Genomic DNA, 21,857 nt, shown 5'->3' with positions numbered 1-21,857 from the left:
GTCCAGCTCTGTCTGAAGTCAAAAGCACCAACAGGGACGTGTCCTGTTTCCTTCATCAATATTACATCAGTGCTTGGCGCTGCGCGTGCTGCCAAATGAGAATTCACCCGAAGCTGTATTGACTTTAAAAAGTTAAACGCCCGTCGCTTATGGCGTAAGGCTGCCCGCATTGTTCCTCTGTCTGATCTTTTTTCTTTCAGCTTTGAGAAAAAAACAAAGCGCAGATCACAGAAAGTGACCTTTAGAGCAGCTGGTTATTGTCAAAACGCATGTAGGCGAAGTGTAGCTTGTAAACGATGAATCCGTGGGAACCCCGCACATGTTGAAGGCCTGCACGCCGTATTCATCAGCGGGCCCTGACTGCATGCACACAACAATGTGTCGGTGGGTCCCTGCTGTTTTTAGCGTAATGCCAACTCCCATTGCAGCCTCCTTCGTGCATATGTTATTGACACATTGTGGAGTTTATTCAGCAGGAAAGTCTAAAAGAATTAATTAAATGCATTATGGTCAACACAGCTACAAAGTAGCCTAATAAAAGATTAATGTGGATGTTTTCTTTTCTTCTTATTTAGAATGTATTAAACAGCACATTTAGTTCGTGTTTTTCGATTTGATAATTGTATAGACAACACTTTATCCATATGTGTAGACTTGCAGGCTGCTATAAGACCAAACACTCAAACCAGACCGTCTTCATTGGTCATGAATCCATAGTTAATGCAGACTGTCTGTGGGAGTGGGAGTGCCTGGCCATAAGTTTTGCCGTCACTTGATTGCTGTGTGTCGTAGAGGGGGCTGTACTACAATCTGCCTGCCATGTGGACACTGCTGCTGCTGCTATCGCAACACAAACCATCCGCACACAGCGATAGCAGAGCGGGAGAGAGAGAGAGAGAGAGAGAGAGAGAAAGAAAGAGAGAGAGAGAGAGAGAGAGAGAAGAACGGTGAGCAGGAGGGAGGCGGTGCTGCACGGACAACTGCGTCCCACTCCTAAAGCACATCCTCCAACACAGACTATAGACTTCTCATCGCTCCGACTTTCACTTGATCACAGCTTTCTCATTCACGACGAAGGGGAGCTGCGCGAACATTAAAGGTGAGTTTGGGAAACTGATTTCGACAGTGCACTCTGTGTTTGTGTCATGACTTCAGTCCATATAGCCTATAACAACAGTTTCTATGCTCATTTTGTTTAAATTATAACATGCAATTATTATTTTATTATTATTATGCAGGCAAATACAATTAATTTCATTGGAGTTTTAAGTGCAAGGAATAGATAATTTGCTCATCAAGATGTCACAGACATATTGCTTAATAAGGGGTTCCTTTAAAAAATAAATGCCTCCATGCAACTTTATTAAAAGGTAGGTCTGATCTCACTCTGTTTTTATAGTAGGCCCTATGGCTATGGGACAATGAACTAAAAGGCTCAATTAAAGAGTTATTGAGGCGGTTATTACTTTGACAAAATATTACATATTCATGTCAAACGTCGTCTCTGCAGCTTCCAGACCTCCAAGGATGGACTCCATACCTGCGGGACGAGACTCCAGCTCTTCGCCAAGCTCCAAACAAGAACTTTCCTACCCGAGCGCCAAAAACCTGAAGCCCAACCAGGTCGGAGAGACGGTGCTGTACGGAATACCGATCGTGTCTTTGGTGATAGATGGCCAGGAGAGACTTTGCCTTGCACAGATATCTAACACGCTGTTGAAGACTTACAGCTATAACGAGATACACAATCGGCGTGTGGCGTTGGGGATCACCTGCGTCCAGTGCACTCCTGTCCAGCTGGAGATCCTGCGGAGAGCCGGTGCAATGCCAATCTCCTCCAGGCGCTGCGGGATGATCACTAAACGCGAGGCCGAGAGACTTTGCAAGTCATTCCTAGGAGCTCATGCTCCGCCTAAACTTCCAGAAAATTTTGCCTTTGATGTTTCCCACGAATGTGCCTGGGGGAGTCGAGGCAACTTCATCCCGGCCAGATACAACAGCTCCAGGGCTAAGTGCATCAAGTGCTCCTATTGCAACATGTATTTTTCTCCAAATAAATTCATATTTCATTCGCATCGCACGCCAGAGTCCAAGTACACGCAGCCAGATGCAGCTAATTTTAATTCTTGGAGGCGGCATCTTAAATTATCAGATAAAGGCAGCCAGACAGATGTACTACACGCATGGGAAGACGTGAAGGCCATGTTCAATGGGGGCAGTCGAAAGAGGACGCTGCCAGGCAGCGGGTCAGACTCCGGCTCTAACTTGAAATCACATGGACACAACCGTCCCCGAGACTCACCGGAGATACCTGCAAAAATCCTCAGCTGCGAGGACAACCGGGGTGGCATGACGAGCACACGAAGTTACCCGGTCATCCCCGTGCCCAGTAAAGGCTTTGGGATGTTGCAAAAGATCCCACCACCGCTCTTCCCTCATCCGTACGGGTTCCCAGCTTTCGGCCTGTGCCAGAAGAAAGACGACAGTATGCTGGGAGAGCAAAGCAAAGCAGGCCTCCCGGGTGTCCTGTGGCCTGGGACCAAGGACAGCGCCTATCACTCCTTCCCCATGTTCTGGCCCGCGGCGGGCGCGCTGCCCATGCCTCCGTACCCCCAGACTCAGCACAAACCCCCACCAGAGCTGCTGTGTCCTCCTAGGCAGACTGACATGGACATATCTGAGCACAGCGACCGGAGCACCAACACGTCAAAAGACAGCATGGTTGAAAACGACCGGTGCTCCAGCACTCAGTCTACGCGTAATGAAGATGACAAGTCAGGTGACGAGGCGAGGCCACTGGAGGGGATGACCCTCGCGTCCCGGAAAATCAGCTACGTCTCCGCGTTCAGACCCGTTATTAAAGACGCAGACTGCATCGCCAAGCTGTACAGCAACAGGGGCGCTTACAACGGGTGTCGCACCGGCTATTTATCGCCTGATTTTTTAAGTGAGAGCTCAAGCTACCGGTCCATGTCCCCCTGCGTGGACAGTGAGGGCGAGCCTGACGTGGATGTGGAGACAAATAAAACGCCAGAGGAGGAGGAGGACTCCCGGCCTCTGTCCTCGGTGTGTCCTCGGACTCCTCCCGGCTTGGCTCACAGTGTTTCACCAAACGACTCAGACTCCAAGAGCCTGCAGGAGAGCAGTCTGGTTGATTCCCAGAAAAGGAGCCTACACGTGTCCCAGTCCTCTGACAGAGAACTGCAGAACAAGCAGTTATCAGAGACCCACATAGCTGCGTCTTTTACTGAAGTGAGTGACTTATGACTGAGAAACACTGGCGATAAATACAAGATGTAATATTTCTCCAAAGTGTTTTGCAAGTTGGTTTCTATCCTTGGCTTGTGTGTATTTAAAAGATACATATCTGTGTTATTGTGGGTAAATGTCTTTTATGTTTAAACAGTGTAACAGCAGCAACAAACAGCATGTCCACAACATTTAGAAGAAAAAAAAAACAGAAATCACTTCTTTAAATAAAAATATATACACTTCAACCTAGAGTATAGTTTTAATTATTAATTTTAGATTTTATTTTAAATAATTATAATTTTTTTTCCAAACCTCTTGTAATTTTAAGAGCTCAAAGAAGTGGTCATTCTGTCTTCTTTAGGTATACACACCGGAGAGGGGTGAGCTGCAACAAAGGAGCAGTCCGTATCAGTTCAGACCTGCGAATTACAAGACTGGAGTTACAACAAATGGTTAGACATTTTTTTCTGCTTTTGTAAAAACATTTCGCTGTAAAACAACAAAAAAAGAAAGGAAAGGGGCTCAAAATTATATCAATTTATTTTCTCTTAAGATGAGAGTGGAAGTAAAGAAGAGCCGTCTTCCACAGTGGAGGAGATCGAAACGAAATCTTTTAATGAACAAAGCAGCGAGGAGAGCCAGCGAGAGCCGGATGAGGGTAAGTTACACCGAGATCAGCTTATAGGATTTTTCCCTTTAATAAGCTCTAAGTTTTAAAAGATAGGGCTCTACTTTTTTGGAATATAATTTATTTTCTGTGTATTCAGGCGAGGACGCACCAGACAGAGCTCTGCCAACTCAAAGATCCATGATAGAAAGTCTGGCAAAAGGTAAGACGATGTCTTACTGTTAGATTAAATGATTAACAGATAACAACCTCTTCCTAAAATAATAATAATAATAACATTATTATTATTATTATTATGTGTTAAGACTATATCATTATTAACATTATTTTTTTTTTTACTAAATTTAAAGAAAATCGGACAAATCCTTTCATTTTATTTTTTTTCTGTTTTTGCCTGGAGGCAGATTCTTTAGCATTTGTCCTAAAAACACATGAAATGGGAAGTTCTTTTTTTTTTTTTTTTTTTTTTTTTTACTGCAGGCCCAGGAAGACCTGCTCTGAATAGTCAGTGTACATGATGATGGTGTCCTCATCACTGTCATTAAAAATAGAAAACTGTCCTAGAAGGAAGATGATACAAAAGCCTGTTGTACCTTTCCACCTCCAACGTCCTCTATTTGTGTCTGCTTTTTAGAGGAACTACAGAAGCAGCTGTTAGAGCAAGTTGAGCTGAGGAAAAAGCTGGAACGTGAGTTTCAAAACTTGAAAGGTAAGCTAAATTCTGCAACAGTGCTTTTCCCACGGTTTTGGCTTTTATCACCAAGCAGTGATTTGACAGACAGAGACTTAAAAAGTCTTTCTGGTGCATGTTAAGTTTTGCTCTTCTGTCATGTTTGTGATTCAGGCAGAAATATAAACCCTTGCCATGCCATGACCAAATCCACCTCAACAGTGGCGTGCTCTTCTCTACGGAGCAAACATCTGTTAAAGGGCATCGTTCTTCCACATATTCTAAGTGGTTCAGGGGCACACTCCCCCTGGGAAGAGATGCTTTCAAATCCACCATTAACAATGATTTGATAGGATTTAGATTTTAGCCTTCTGTTCAAAAACACCATGCAACCTTAGAAAATAGTTCTCTCTGGGGAAGAAAGTGCAAACATTTTTGGGCTTAATGTAATTTACAGAATCACTGATACAGTGCACAAATAACTTGTTTTAAATAGATATGGACATATAGAAATAAAAAGGTTAATATGAAACAAGTTTATGTAGCTGAGGAGAATTTAATTATCAGAATTTGTATTATTTTGAATGGCAACACAATGAAAAATGTGGAAAATAAATGTGCATACAACATTAGAACATCTGCATGTATATACACAGCCTGTATGAGGGGGGTGGGTAAGAGTAGGCTATTACCAAACAAGTTTAAATTTCATTTAATTGTGCAAAACCTCAGATCTACAGAATAGGGATAGACAGGGGACTCTGTCATGTTGTACAAAGGTATTAAAAAGTTTTTTTTTTTTTTTTTTTTACATTACTTAGTAATGTAACCATTTATATGCGTATAGTCTAGACCAGCGCATATAATCCAGATCTTCAGGTCTTCACCTGTTTTGGGTATAAATAAACACTATACTACAATATACAAGATACTGATCATTTTATCTTAAAACATATCTCAAATAGGCTTTGACTTGTTGCATATTGTTTAAAATTATATTTATTCTGTCTCACCTTTGTGCAACATCACGTGTCAAAGTAAGAAGGATGTCTTAGAAATTAACTATAACTAAAAAATACTATTACTTTACTACTATAAAATCAATGTAAATTTGGTTCTCCGTAAATTCACCTAATACTTTTCAAGTTGTATTTTGAGGTTCTAGATATTATTATTCCATCACTTGCCAACAAATTTGTTGTCAGTTCCCAGTGATGTGTCTTATAAAGCTTAATTTTGAGCTGTGTGGTGGACTTGAATACACACACAAACAATGTCTTTATGCATTCATTGGTAGTATTTGGATCTAGCTATTAGGAATTTGATGAACACAAAGCATAAAGTGACAAAACAGCACAACTGGTTAATCTGTAGCATTGGACTCTTGGTGGAAATCCGTTATACATTTCTTCCACATTTTTATCCCAGTCTTTATTGCCATTAAGGTGGCTTGTTATATGATCAAGTCTAATCTTAGTGTACAAACAAGACAATTAAAATACTGACAAAAGCATGTTAATGCCATCAACACAAATGTCTAAACAGGTCCTTACAAAGGACATTTTTAGATTTAATTTAGGTAGCTTAAACTGAAGAGGATTAGAGTACTTTTGCAAACTGGTTGTAAAATTTACACTTTTTTACACTTTTACACTTTTTAATCCACATTTTCTGAAATATATAAGTGTAATATTTTTTTAAATGCACATTTCTTATCTCCACTAGAACACATACATAATAAATAAGTATTTCATCATGACATATATTTGCTACAATGGGAGCCCTGCACGTTTGTCACTTTATCTTGAGAACAGCGCCCTCTAGAGGCTGGGGAAGGTCCGGGCTGCATGGACCACTTGATTGCATTAAAGTGTTAATGTTATCAATCTCCTAAAACCAATAATTTATAGCGAAGACTTCATCCAACTAACCTCATAAACCTTTTGTTTATTTTTTATGTCCACAAAAATATTTATGACAAATTTCAGAACAACAAACGGAATAGGCCTAATACAGCAGTTTAGGGGTCCAATCTGGCTAAATCCTAGAATTATATGTGTGTAAAATTAGGTTTTTATTGATGGTTGTGTTTGTTTTTTTTATTGTTGTTTTTATTTTTTATTTTTTTTTAAGTGAAGGCCCACCTCATCACTGAAATACATGTCCGCCATTCGTTCCTCAGATAATTTTCAGGATCAAATGAAAAGGGAACTTTCCTACAGAGAGGAGATGGTTCAGCAGCTTCACATCGTCAGAGGTGAGAAAAATCAGGCAGAGGGAGCGGATAGCCTACAGCAGCGTGGATTCACAGATAGGACATGTTTGCCGACGTGATTGATGACAGCCTATAATGCTCTGTGTACAGGATATCAGTGATTTGCGTGGGCTGTCTGGAGGCTTTCATTTACTGTTATGATACGCAAGCAAGTAAGCTACACTGTTAAATTCACGCGAATCACTTGCACTTATGTGGGACACACTTCCTGAGTTTTCTCACAATTCCCTTGTGATAAATTTTTTAAAATCCCCATAGTAATCACATACAGACATAGCCTATAGACTACTTATAACCTTGTGGAAATTACAAATAGCCTAGGCCTAAACATTGGCCTAACATTTTTTTCCGAGATTTAAATTGATTACCTGGGCTCAGTGCGCATCTTGTGTCTTTATGTTGTGGCTATCCGTTTTCCAAGACGCTTTAGCGAGCAGCAGAAGTTGATTAAAAAAAAGTAATTGTTGTAAACTCAGGTGGAATAGCAGCCAGGATAATGTGTATTACATTTTTGCACCCAGAGGCTTATGGGCAGACACTTAACTGTCATACATCCAGACTATAGCCTATTAATGCATTTTTGGAGCATGCCTTTAATCAATTGACCCTATTTTTTTGTAACTGTGTTCAACCTAAACATGCGTGTGCAAATAGGCCTACGTCTACTGTGTGTTGTACTTTAATATAATGTTCAATAAGGCCGATTTACCCTCACATGGCCGCATACGTACACTATTGATTGTTTTATTTCCTTCTTCATAGGCGCTCATGACGCTTTACACCATTTCTCGTGTAAGATGTTGACTCCTCGCCACTGCAGCGGATCATGCTCCTTCAAACCTCCTCTGCTACCACCCTAAATCGGTTTATATAAACAAAGGACACATCTAGAGCTTCTGTCAAATCGTGGAAAACATCCGAGCGGGGTCAAGTTGAAAGAAGACTATAACTTGTAATTACTTGGGATATTTAAAAAAAATAATTTGATCTTAAACCTCAGCATTTATGTAACCATCTTGCATACAATGTAATTTGTTTTAATGAAATGATACCATTGATAATATTTATTATTTGTGGCAAAGTGCAATGACAATGTATGTATCTAGTAATAGGTAGGTTGTTATTTCGTTTTTTTATTGTCAATAATATCAGCTTTGACTAGCCAATTCATTGCTCCTCATCCTCTCAGTATTGTGAATTAGCCTACTACTTTTGCTGTGTTCTTATTTGCAGGCCAATGGCTTTATTTTGGATACTATGCACTTTAAAAAAATTATAGGAATTACCTTAAAAAGCTTGTGCATTGAAATAGGCCTACAATATTTGTTTCTGAGGACTTACAAAACAAAGTTAGTAGTCTAAATTAGTACATTCACGACCTTGTAAGTATAGCAACATATTAAGATTTGTTATCTTATTATATATTTGTTCATGTAGCCTATATTTGTTTTCATCGCTAATGAATAAATCATTTTATTAAAAGAAATGTGGATTCTTGCCCTTGGTGTTGCCATCATGCATAATTCCATTCCGATGGTTTAATAGGCTTGGCCTAATAATTTTACCATAAGCAGTAAATGTTATCTGCCTTTGAATTCATGCGCAACTTTCACCTGTCACTAGTCTGTTTGATTAGCATTAAAAAGATGAAAAAACACTTTTTTTCTCTCTCTGTTGCACCTTACGAAAAAATGCAACTAATGGTTATCTTCACTGTCAATAGCTATGTAGCCTATTTGATCAATTGATTGATTGTTTAGACTATAGAATGTCAGAAATAGTGGGAACTATTCCAACACAAGTTCCCAGAGCCTGATGTGACATCCCTTAAACCTTTTAATGCCTCGGCCTACCACTAGAATACCATTTTAATTGTTTGAGGAATTTTGTTTTGCTGGAATACAAACACACCAAAATAAAACGGACTGGTTAGGTAGGCTCGATATAGTAAAATTGTGTTTCTTCTTTTTATTTAGGCCTATCTATTTTTTATCTAGGGCTGCAACGATTAGACTAATCCATCATTTTATTAATCATTGACAGAAAATTCATGGCCGTGCTTTGATAATCAATTAATCGTTCAAGTAGGCCTACCAAGCACAACTGGCAACGATTTGCTCGTTTCATAAATATTTTTTACTTTTCTCTATTATATATTACTGAATATTAAATGCACGCTATTTCTGTTTTGGACTGTTGGTCCGACAAAAACTATACCCTTGACGTTCCATGTGTAGTATTGTCCTCTTTGGTATTGTGTTGCGGTAGCGCCCCCTGCTGTCCGCGGCGAGGAAGCGACACACAATTTTGAATTTTTCTCTGTCCCTTGAGGATGGCTTTTGCGCATGCGTACCTAATGTAACAAGATGGCGGAAAATGCGGAACTGAAGGTAAAGTGAGCCCCTACATTAGCTTGACAAATAGACGTTTCACACAGTGAGTTTGGGAATTTCAAATCATAGAACCATTATTACTTGACAGTAGAGACCCGATGAATGTTGGTATCAAAGCATATAATACCAAAACAGGAGAGCAGTGGAGACAAGACAAACTGTTAGCTGGCTGGCTAGCCCGCTAGCATTAGCTAGCTTTGTTATTGTTGCCGACGTCCCGTTAGGCTGCCTTTGCTCACCTGCACATAAGGCCACATATCGCTTTTAGTCAAATGTGAAAAACACTTTCATGTCAACGTTTTGTACCCAACGGCACTGTAGTATTAACCACCTGACATTGTTAATAGTTCGCCGGGAGGACCGCAATGTCTGTTTAAAAGTGGGCTCTGTCTATTCCCTGGAAGATAAGCGCAGCTTCCATTAGCGTTATTTCCGATGTAATGTGGAGGACGGTAGTCCACGAAATGTAGTCATTATCCACAGTATGGTTAGCTGTAATGTAATGTAACTCATGTTTGCGATAATTGTTAAAACACCCTAGATAAATAAATACTGTAAAATTCATTTTTGTTTCAGTCAGATTAAACCGGCATTATTCTACTCATATAATGTTAGTAATTTATTATTAATTGACAGAAAACACCCCTTGTGAAACGTTTTCGTTTTGATCTGCTCCCTTCCTGAACGAATCTCTGCACTGTTGACACTTCTTTGCCTCACATGAGCTGTACTATTTCTATATGGTACAAAAGGCATTCAAAATCAACGTTCAGCTCATTTATTGAATATCTAAATGTACCACTTACATCCGGTGGTATGCGACATCACATTTTACTAACCGGCCACATTTCAAGTGTCATCCGGATGTTTACAGTTGCTGAAATGTTTACCTTTTGCAGTTCCACATTGAGTCCTAATTGGGCTCCTCAATTAACACATACATGACCTTGACTGATATAGTGGCTTGCCATTAACATTTGCTTATCTATGTAGGTTGTCTTTTTAATGCCATTAAAGGAACACGCCGACTTATTGGGAATTTAGCTTATTCACCGTAACCCCCAGAGTCAGACAAGTCGATACATACCCTTCTCATCTCCGTGCGTGCTGTAACGCTGCCTGACGGTTCCAGCATTAGCGTAGCCTAGCACAGATCCTGCAGGTAACTGGTTCCAACTAGCCTACTGCTCCGAATGAGCTCGTAACATGAGACACAGCCATCTTCTAACAGTAAACAAACCGGGAACTATATTCTCAGACAGTCTTGCTGCGAGCATATCACTCCGCCCAAGTACTATATTCTTTCGCCTGAGAATATAGTTCCCGGTTTGTTTACAGTTAGAAGACGGCTGTGTCTCATGTTACGTTGTTTTTTGTACATGCTGTGACTCTATAAATCACAACATGTAAATAGGAACATGTTGGCGTTATTTTGTCACTTATTCTGAGTAGTAGGATTACTGGAACCATTACCTGCATGTTCTGTGCTGGCCTGATGCCGCTGGAGCCATCAGACAGCGTTACAGCACACACGGAGATGAGAAGGATATGTATCAACTTGTCTAACTCTGCGGGTTACGGTGAATAAGCTAAATTCCCAATAAGTCGGCGTGTTCTTTTAAGTGTCATTAAATGTTGCATTCTTGTGAGGGGCCACATCGCAACATTTACACACATTCACCAAAGATGACTTTACATATGGTGGACCTAAGAGGACATGTACCTGTACAATATAGTATAACATAATACAATGGAAGCTCTACTTTTGTGGAGATGAAAATGTTTTGTTTTCTTCGCTTCTGTGTCACAGGTGTTGATCCAGTTCTATTGTAATTTATGGTTTTGCTTTATTTGACTGCATTACACTGTAGGATGAATTTTGTTAAGAACAAAACAACCTGTGTCATTAGATTGTATTATGTTACTACAACAAAATAACAGGCCCACCTAATACAACATCACAACAGTCTTCTTAAAAATTGAAATGAACACCTCTCTGGCACTAGGGCTGTGCTCGATTAAAGAAAATCTTAGTCGACTAACACTCAATCAATTGTATCGACTAATCGATTAGTTGATTTAATCGACAGATATGTAAATCTGAGTTTCTCCACAAAGAGTCATGCAAAAGCGCCACTTTAATTCTTGTTTTTACCAGAAATGTGCTCCAACGTTTCTTGGAAACAAGTCATTCAGCATGAAAAAAGCATAAAACATGACTAATCAACTAAAGAAATCTAATGTTGACTAAGACCAAAACGACCGATTAGTCGACTAATCGACTAAGAGGGAGCAGCCCTATCTGACACTGTCTGAAGAAAAAGTTTCTGGTGTATTGGATTCCTTTATTTTGTACAGATACTCATGTTATTGTTTCCACACCCTGTATTAGTGCTGCTCCATTATGGAAGAAATTATAACCATTATTTTGGTCAATATTGAAATCATGATTATTTAACAAGATTACTCATTGACCATTGGAAAGATGTTGCATTTATTGAACTTAAAAAAGAGTGAAAACACCTTGAACTGTGAAATTTCCCTTAATACTTTTCCCGTTGAACCTTTTTGAATTCCCCTTCAGAACACAAAACAAAATAAGAGTTTTACTTTTTTTTTTTTTTTTTTTTTTTTAACTTGCAGTGTAATGTGCAAAATAATTGTTTTTCTTGATTACATTGTTTTTGTGATTGTTAGTAGCCTAAATTTAAATCACGATCAAAATTTGATTAATTGCACAGCCCTACTCTGTATTAATACTTGCAGCATAGGGCTGGGCGATATATCGATATTATATCGATATCGTGATATGAGACTAGATATCGTCTTAGATTTTGGATATCGTAATATCGTGATATGACATAAGTGTCTTTTCCTGGTTTTAAAGGCTGCATTACAGTGAAGGGATGTACTTTTCTGAACTTACCAGACTGTTCTAGCTGTTTTATTATTAATGATTATTTATCTAAAATATAAGTGTGAAGATATTTTGCGAGAGCACCAACTGTCAACTCAAGAATATATTGCCGCAATATCGATATTGAGGTATTTGGTCAAGAATATCATAATATCTGATTTTCTCTATATCGCCCAGCCCTATATTAGAAAATATGGGACGTAGAAATAAGCGCTGAAAATGTGTAGAAGAAAAATTTAACAATTTAAAACGTTGGAAAAAACTAAAACAAACCTTATAGAGCTTTGATTTCAAAAAGGGTACTCCTGTTGTTATACAGTATTTATTTTCACATTTTATTATTTGAACAGCTGAGCATTGAACCAGGTGAAGAAACCTGTTTATTATTTATTCATTTGATTTTGCAACTGTTCACAGAAATAGCGGGTTTCTATGAAACTACATGTGACATGTCATATTTGGCTTTGACTTTGACTGAACATTTGCTCTCACTTTGCGGAAAAAATATCGGGATATATATCGTAAATCGATATTCAGCCAAAATATATTGGGATATGACTTTTGGTCCATATCGCCCAGCCCTATTGCAGCGTGAGGTGATGAGGATTAAAACCTTAAATAGTAGAATCAGTAGAAGTTATGTGCGTTTTCTGCTTCTAGCCAAAGGGCCATCTCTGCCAAAGTCATCTCAGAGTGGATGTGTTTGTTAATTATACTGTATGATGAAGCTCTTCATGTTGGTCTTTTATTAAGATACTAGCCGAACAAAGGCCAAAGAAACTGTAAAAATCTTTCTGCTCCAAGCCTGTCTCAAAAATGAAAATGTTATGGGTGTGGACGATTTGCAAGCTAGTGAAGGGTTTTTAATGATGTAAAGAAATAAATCAGACATGCTTTAATAATAACATTTTAAATGATGAAGTCTGAAATGAGAAAAGGAAACTTGTTTCTTTTCATCAGAATATGAAAAAAATGTTTAAAAGACAATTTTTCACACTCTTCTTTTTTTACCAGCAAATGGTAATGAGCCTTCGAGTTTCGGAGCTTCAAGTGTTGTTGGGGTATGCAGGACGGAATAAGCACGGGCGCAAACACGAACTTTTGACCAAAGCTCTTCACTTACTCAAGGCTGGTTGCAGTCCTGCTGTGCAGATGAAGATCAAAGAGCTCTACAGACGACGCTTCCCAACCAAAATGGTTTCGCCAGTCGACCTGGCTCTGCCCGGTGTTCATTCTACCTCCAGCCTGCCCGCCGGCCTCGCTCAGCTGGGATTTGACAGCCACGGTTCCCCATCGCCTCTGCTGCCTGTTTCTTTACTCGGGCCCAAGCATGAGCTGAGCCTGCCTCACCTCCCCTCCGCCCTGCACCCTGTACACCCTGATGTCAAGCTCCAGAGATTGCCATTCTATGACGTTCTGGATGAGCTCATTAAGCCAACTAGCCTGGGTGAGTCAACCACTTTGTGATCTGCTGTGTGTGTAGCGATAACACTTACATGTCTGAGCCATGACTTGTCAAAACCATGTTCAGTAAAATTTCAGTTTGAGTTGACCTTAGGGCCTAGTGATTCTGACTGTCATGTTCTGTTCCTTGTTTATTTTTTGTAGCCTCAGACAACAGTCAGCGGTTCCAGGAAGCATGTTATGCCTTTGCATTAACACCACAGCAAGTTCAACAGATCAGCAGCTCCATGTAAGTGAGAAAGCTATCTGGTAAGAGATGAAAGAGAAGAAGAAATAATACTGTAAAAGCATTGAAACTACCAAACTATTTTTGTACTGTTTACATGATTTAAAGTTGTTATTAAATTGAATGTGAAACTTTTGATTAGCCTGATCTGACTTTCTTTTAATTCTTTAGGGACATATCTGGGACCAAATGTGACTTTGCTGTTCAAGTTCAGTTAAGGTATGTCTACAGAGCATAAAAACATTCTCTTTTGATTAATAAGTATATTTGCATTAAGTGATGGGTCTGCGTTTAGCTCCTTAGTTTTGAAGCAAACAGAAATAGTTCTGTCACTTGTATAGTTCATGTCATTTCAGTCTTTCTTCTTAGTGATTTATTCTGACTTTCAGATTCAGACATAAGAAGTTAAATCCCTCACCCAAGTTGTAACTTTAACCTAAGTTTACAGTTCTAGGTGTTGATAAATGAGAAAGATAGGAATCAAAATTAATGATCAAGAGAGCAGGTTTTGAATTGTGGAGTGAAGAATGCAGGGACTCTTGTCTCCTGGAAGTTTTTTATTCACAATGAAGTTGAGCCATTTAAAAAAAAAATGCACACGTTTTATTAGACAATATATTAACCAATATGATTAATAGTTAGTTTGCTGTTCAATTCCAGGATTATAGTTTTTTTGATAGCTTAAATGCAAGCGTTTTTATTACCTTACAATAACCTTACTTTAAAACAATTGAACCAAACAGGCACACTTTGTTGGCATTGTTTAACTTGACAAAAACATGAAATAACGTTAACAAAAACTGATGTTTTTCTTAGTTGCATAATAAAATATTCACTGTATGGATGAATGCCATCCTTTAAGAGGTGCTCTCCTATATCATAGATGGAGATGGCTGTACTTGACAGAACTGAAATGGTAAAATAAGCAAGCCAACCTTTTTGTGAAAGTGGCAACTTTACAGAAACAAATTGCTTTTGACATTTGTCCCTCAACATTTGATCTTACCACTTCTGTCATTTGTTTTCTTCATTTTCAGATTTTGTTTATCAGAGACAAGCTGTCCCCAGGAGGATCATTTCCCTCCTAATCTGTGTGTGAAGGTGAACGGCAAACCTTGTAATCTCCCGGTGAGTCTATCGTCATATTTTCTGTGTATCACACCACCAGTTACTGCGAGTCAAGGCCACTGATGTTTGATGTTTGGTCTGCAGGGATATCTTCCTCCAACCAAAAATGGAGTTGAACCAAAAAGGCCCAGTCGTCCCATCAACATAACCTCTCTTGTCCGACTGTCCACCACAGTCCCCAACACAATTGTGGTGTCGTGGACTTCAGAAATTGGGAGGGTAGGAAGTTCCAGGCAAAGCTTTAGAAATCAAGCATCATAGGCCATTAAAGAGGACTTAAGTCACCTCAGTGTAACTTGTTTCGCTCATTATTTTATCTTTGTTTTGTCAGAGTTTTTCCATGGCTGTTTATCTGGTAAGACAGCAGTCGTCTGCTGTGTTGTTGCAAAGACTACGGGCCAAAGGAATTAGGAACCCCGACCACTCAAGAGCTCTGAGTAAGTTGCCTCTAGATTTTGTAGTAAAAACATAGACCATGCAACACATGTGTTTGCCCTACATCTATAAGTAAAAGACGATCACATAAATGACCTTCTGTCATATAGTAACTACTGTGCATTTTTGTGGCCTGTTTGACCACGTAGTAACAACAACTCGTGAGTCCCGGGAATTCAATTTAGGACCCCAAAAAAGAAGGGTTAGTTCTGTAAAGTTCCTCAGTTTCTTAAAGATTCCTTGAAATGGTTCCTTTACTCCTTTGAACATATGTTGTTCCACTGCACTTTTGCTGACACGTAGAACTTACATTTTTCATGCATCCATCATATGATGAAAGATTAATCGTGAGGGAGTTTTGAGGTCTTGTTAATCAAATTAACATTAGCACAATTAGCTTAAATCGTCAGAATACTTGTATTTAATCTTTGTGTTTATCTTTTTCTTTCTCACAGTCAAAGAGAAATTAACAGCTGATCCAGAGAGTGAGATCGCCACCACCAGTCTACGAGTCTCTCTCCTGTGTCCTGTAAATACTCCACTATACTGCTCAATTAAAAAAGTAGTATTGTAGTTAGTTGTGAGAAATATAATTGGAAGTCTGCAGAACACCTATACAACCAGTTAGTCAATTAGCCTATTGACAGATCAAGAAATGAATGGACAATTTTAATTACAGAGGGATTTTTTTAAAGTCCCCTAGACCTGTATTTTATTGTGCAAAAAGTACTTCCTATTATACTGCCATATACTGTATACTAGAGGTGTGACGAGATCTCGTCGGAGCGGGACTAACGTTAAGTTGCATCTGCAGCGTTCAGGTCAAAGTGAGTCACGACAGTGCTGGTAAAGCAGTCACAAGTGTGGTTAAGGTTTTTTTAAACTTCAAAGCGAGGACAGTGTTTGCTGGAATATAATTGAATGGCAAGATCACGGTGCAGTTAACTTTAGTTACACTTCCGAGACAGACAGGCACAACAGTGTTCACTATGCCCTGGTTACAGACTGACAGGCTGGAGGTTGTAGGGCAAGGCAACTTTATTTATAGCACATTTCAGCAACAGGGCAACCTTGCTCCTTATGACCTCATAAGGAGAAGATTCCAGATCGGCCCATCTGAGCTTTCATTTTCTCAAAGGCAGAGCAGGATACCCAGGGCTCGGTTTACACCTATCACCATTTCTAGCCACTGGGGGACCATAGCCAGGCTGGGGGAATGCATATTAATGTTAAAAACCTCAAAGTGAAATTTTCATGCCATGGGACCTTTTAAAGAGCAATTTAAAAATGGTCATGAAAATAAAACAGGCTAAAATAGAAAAAGATACAAGAAGAAACGTTACAGTTCAGTGTATGAAATTAATAATTATTTGATTTAATAGGTTGTAGGTATGGGTTTGTGAGGGGAGAGGGCGGTGTTTTATTTTGTGTGGTATGTAAAAAAATAAGAATAAAATAGGTTCGGAATTATTTTCACAACTGAATTACATTTTTTGTTATTAAAGAGGGAAAGTACTGGAAAAAGGTACCGAATTTCAGGTACCTGTAAAAATGTGAATGGTACCCAACCCTACCTGCCACTTGTAAGTCGTTTGTGTGGCAGCATTTTGGATTCCCGGTGGAAACGCTGCAGTTATTAGGTCTGAAGAGGTTAGTTCTACAGGAGAGAAGCCATTTGAGTTTGTGGCAAAACCACAACCCAATATGAACCCTCGTGAACCCAATATTGTGTCTCGTGAGCTGAGTGTCTTGCCACACCCCTACTGTGTACTTAATTAGAACGTTGCTTTGTTCTACAATATTCTGTCACTATAAAACTAACTGGTGCAGTATTTAATGTAGTACTGAGAAGTGACATTTATTTTGTGTTTTTTGTTTTGTTTTAAAGCTGGGGAAGATGAGGCTGACAATTCCTTGCAGAGCGATAACGTGTTCTCACCTTCAGTGCTTTGATGCAACACTTTACATCCAAATGAATGAGAAGAAGCCAACCTGGGTGTGTCCAGTCTGTGACAAGAAGGCACCATATGAGCACCTCATTATTGACGGGTGAGCACAACACGTCACACATTCCTACCTGGTGACTTTTGAGAAGTAGCATGAAATAATTGCAGCTGTGAAAACTGTTAACAGAAAATCCTTCTTCATGGTGTTATATAGCACTGAGCACTTGTTTTGGCATCTGATAAGTCTTCAAACTCATGGATCTATTGTTGATAGCCCAGATAAATTGCAGCTTTAAAAAGTGCAGATAACACTGTATATCCAAAATATACGTTTTAAGGGATGATGAAGTACTAAAAGCTTACGTAATTCTGGTTGCAAAGTTGCCAGACTGTGTTAAAATGTCATGCTGTTTTCATAGGTTGTTCATGGAAATCTTGAATAGCTGTTCTGACTGTGATGAAATCCAGTTCAAAGAAGATGGAAACTGGGCCCCCATGAGGTCGAAGAAAGAGGTGCAGGAGGTGTCTGCTTCGTACAATGGTGTAGACAGCGGTATGTAGCTCGTACATTTCAGATTCTTCAAGTGTATTCATTCATTGTGATCTGTGAGCACAGTGTGAGTTAACTGTTGGTTTGTAGATTCGTCTCGAACAGAAATGCGTGAGCAGAAACGGGGATCATCCAATGACAACAGCAAGAAAGTTGATGTGATTGACCTGACACTGGATAGCTCCTCTGAGGATGAGCTAGATGATGAGCCGCCTCCTAAAAGGGCCTGTCCCTCGGTGTCACCCGTCTCTCCACCTCCAAACAAGGGGTGAGTCTCCAAACCACAAACAGGAAGTTAGATCACCATGAACAAATGAATGTTTGGGAACTTTGTGCTCAGCTCTGTCGTGTTACTTGTTTTGTCTCCTCTCAGAGTACTGAACCTACACAGCCAGGCCTCACCTGTAAGCAGAGCTCCCAGCATGCCCCCTGTGGAGACCAGCTACATTCCTCCCCCTCCACCTCTTATCCAGGACTATCGCCACTATTATCACACAACTAGTGACCTGCCAGGTACACCTGTCTCGCCTTAAGGAAAGATTTTGATTTTTGCTAACATGATGCTTCAGCAGTCTGAGTCAGCTGAATCAATTGGGTATCTTTTAAAGTTATAGTATTTGTGGTGCAAAATCTGTCTTTATGTTTCCTCAAACAGTGGTTGCTTCCTGAAATGTGGTGAAGGATTATGTTAATAAGCCATGCAAGTATTTTTATTAAGACAGACTTGACAAACTCCAAGCTAACCTATCTTTGAACACGTAATGTTTGTTGCTTGTTGAAGCAATTTGTATCTAAACATTCAGTGTATATCCAGAATGAAGTTAATGGACTGAGCCCTCTTCCTTTTCTTACAGATCTGAATTTCTTCTCCTTCCTCCAAGGCGACAATCAGGTATATTTAAGCAAATAATTGAACTTTGGCAGTCATACTGTAGTGTGTTTATGTCTGGTTGCTGTGTTAATGGTAACTATTTTATGTCTGTTAGCATTACAACATGGTGATGGCTGCCGCAGCAGCTGCGTCGGCATCAGCCTCAGAGGACCACGACTTGCTCCTCAACCGTTTCCTGCCCTACGGCTCCTCTCAGATGTTACGTGAGCAGCCGGGCACCCCAGGGAGCAGCACGCTGGCAGCCACCAATGGAGGCAGCAACAGTGGCAGCACCAGTAGTTTGGTTTCTTCCAGCAGTCTGCGGGACCGTGACAAAGACAGAGAGCGAGACAGAGACAGGGACAGCCACACCATCTCAGGATTGTCGAGGTCCTCTGTGGAAGCTGCAGCGGCGGCAGCCATTTATGGCTCCATATCTGACGTTATCTCTCTTGACTAGATCCACACAGAACTGAAAGACAAGGGAGACCTCGAGAACGGGAGTTTGTAAATAAGTAAGACTAAGATGAAAGAATACAGTGCTATGTACAGAGAGGAAAATCTATTTTCAATTTACTTATCATATGTATATAAACTTAGGACGCTTCTTGTCCGGTGAGTTACTTCAGTTGATATTTTTCTGTGAATACTGAAGCCTTTTTCACACCTCTTCATGTGGTCCTTTGATTATATTGTACCTTTTGTACCTGGTTTTTACAGTTTTGTTTTCGATATTCCATGTCAATGGCATTATTTCAGTATAATGTTATGTATACAGAACCCCATGAGGTGACACCTTATGTAACATGATATTTACAATATAAAGAAAATGGGCATTGTTATAGATGTACAAAAAGCAACTCACAGGAAAATGTATAACACTTTCTTTATTTTCTAAATGGCATCATTTCTGTCAAAGTTCTGTTTTGACAGCAGAAAGATCTGGCCATTTTTGTCATTACTGTAGATTTTTCTGTAAGACATGCTGTGGTCATTATTTTTAAGGAATTATTTATGATGTAAGTTATGTGGGATGTATGCTGTTTTTAAAGAAGCATTCCTTATGCTTTTAGGAACTGTTGCCACTAGAATTGCAAAAGCAAACGCAAGATCCTTCTGTTGTCATAACGTGTTTCGCCTGTTTCAGTCATTCAAATATGAACGATAGTGTATAGTTTAGACTGTACCTAAGATACATATAAATTGGGACTAAGTCAGTATTGTGAGACCAGGCATTTTCAGTGTGCAAATGAATGAATGGCACTAGTCCAGCAAGCAGCCTTCTTATTGTGTAATTTTTTTCTGAAGTACAATATACACAAAACTACAGCGAAGTGGCCGGTCGACCTATTTCAAGACAGAGCGAGTTTCTGGTCCATTTGAGGTAATTCTTTAATTTGACATTTCATGATGTCTTTGTTTGGTTTTAGCACTTGCTTCTTTACATAAAGGCTGTGTGGAGCATTGAAGCGTAGTTTTCAGCTTTGCATGTCTCTGCAAATTACCTGAAAGCTCACCTGTTGGAGTGCAATGCTGTTCCAGGATGCATAGCCTTTTTTGTTAAGTGTATTTGCAACAGCCTGTAAGAGAACTGTGATAGCTTAGTTTTTGAGTGTATCACAACATGCATTTTGGCCCAGAAGTTAAAACCATTGAAGTTATTATGGATGCACCCCCTCCCTTTATTTTTCTTGACTTGTGCTTATAATTAGGATTATTTATTATCATATATATTTTCAACATTTGTTTGATTCGAGGATATGCATTGCTGTCATTGTATGTGATATTTCTTTTGTAATTATATAATTAATGCTATTTAAAGATGTCATAGTTGCTTGACATGCATTGTAACATTTTCTGTTTGTTTTACTATCAGATGATGTCAATAACTCAATAGAGGCTTTGATCATTTTGAACCGCTACAAGGTCTACTGTGCTGTTTAATATTTGTAAGAATTAAACCGATATTAGAAAGTGCACATTTGTAGTTGATCCGAGGGCAGTCCTGATACAGCTGCATGTGTTCTGTTTCAGTATCTTTCAGTATCTGTTTTACTAATTCAGTTTGTGGCTTGGCAAGAATCCTAAGCCTAATCACACCTTCCTTTTAAACACTTTAATACAGCACATGCTTAGTAGAAGTAGATAAGTATATTTGCCAATAATAACTTTTTGCATATACATCTATCAGCTTATATGAAGGCCATTCAGTAACAAGGATTTGCTGTAGAGAAAAGCCAATATATGTTTGAGGTAGTTTAGAAATGGTGTCCTATTATATAGTTTGTCTACCAGAGGGCACTGACTAATTAATTTAGTACACATCTAGCAACAAGACCTGAAAGTCTACAGCCATATCTAACAGATATTTGGCAAGTAATATTTAACAAGTTTACCATCTTAGTGTAGCATGTTAGCATGCAAACACTTGCTAATTAGCACTAAACATTAAGTACACTTGAGGCTGATGGGAGTGACATTAGTTTTATGAGTTTTGGTCATAAACCAAATTAATGGACAAAACGTTTTTGATGATGGTGCAAAAGTAACCATAATTAGGCTATTACAATTCATCCTGGGGGAGAAATAGTATGGAGAAATTCATCAGGCTATCCATTCAGCCTATTGTAATTGTATTTAATAGAAATATCAGTATTGAGTGTAGTACAACCTCATGGTGATACTACACTTAATATCAATATTTCTATTTTTATTAAATCCGATGAAACAGATTTACTTCTATATTTTGATGCTTTTTTCAAACCATTCATTACCAGAAACAGTATGGAGAAATGCATTAGGCTATCCATTCAGCCTATTGTATTTTATTTGAAATATCGATATTAAGTGTAGTACCACCATGAGGTTGTACTACACTCAATATTTAGATTTACTTCCAAATCAAAGCAACAAAAGTTAGTTAACATGAAAATCAGAACACTTCACATTTTTGCTGGCTAGTAAAATTGTCCTTGAGGATAGAGTTGTAGAGATTATGTCTCAACCATTGCAAGCATAAAGTCAGGTACAGCCAGAGGCCATCAGGATCTTCTTTATGAAGCCTTGTTTAAAAACTTAAGAATGGTTAGACAGGGGTAACAT

At 39.1% G+C, this 21,857-nt stretch overlaps 2 protein-coding genes across 3 annotated transcripts; both read left to right on the top strand.

The window, feature by feature from the left end:
• The first annotated feature begins 1,527 nt into the window (after positions 1–1,527).
• Positions 1,528–7,685, top strand: skor1b (SKI family transcriptional corepressor 1b). The gene is made up of 8 exons (XM_028586440.1): positions 1,528–3,252; positions 3,614–3,704; positions 3,806–3,910; positions 3,964–3,987; positions 4,020–4,082; positions 4,515–4,589; positions 6,733–6,807; positions 7,588–7,685. Exons 1-8 carry the CDS (start codon positions 1,528–1,530, stop codon positions 7,683–7,685), a joined length of 2,256 nt encoding a protein of 751 aa, XP_028442241.1.
• Positions 7,686–9,169: 1,484 nt separating this feature from the next.
• On the top strand, positions 9,170–20,732 carry pias1b (protein inhibitor of activated STAT, 1b). 2 transcript variants are annotated; one of them, XM_028584831.1, is made up of 14 exons: positions 9,170–9,215; positions 13,264–13,582; positions 13,744–13,828; positions 13,997–14,044; positions 14,863–14,953; positions 15,038–15,172; positions 15,285–15,390; positions 15,844–15,917; positions 17,277–17,437; positions 17,754–17,887; positions 17,975–18,152; positions 18,258–18,397; positions 18,739–18,776; positions 18,871–20,732. In XM_028584831.1, the coding sequence occupies exons 1-14, from the start codon at positions 9,192–9,194 to the stop codon at positions 19,213–19,215; spliced, it is 1,878 nt and encodes a 625-aa protein (XP_028440632.1). In that variant the 5' UTR covers positions 9,170–9,191; the 3' UTR covers positions 19,216–20,732. The 2 variants fall into 2 exon arrangements, with proteins under 2 accessions (XP_028440632.1, XP_028440631.1); XM_028584830.1 differs by having other exon boundaries at positions 9,172–9,215; positions 13,150–13,582.
• Positions 20,733–21,857: the final 1,125 nt, after the last annotated feature.

Source organism: Perca flavescens, chromosome 8, assembly GCF_004354835.1.
Source record: "Perca flavescens isolate YP-PL-M2 chromosome 8, PFLA_1.0, whole genome shotgun sequence".
Classification (NCBI taxonomy): Eukaryota; Metazoa; Chordata; class Actinopteri; order Perciformes; family Percidae; genus Perca; species Perca flavescens.
Note: the sequence above shows the minus strand (reverse complement) of the source record. Positions and strands in the feature narration are given on the sequence as shown.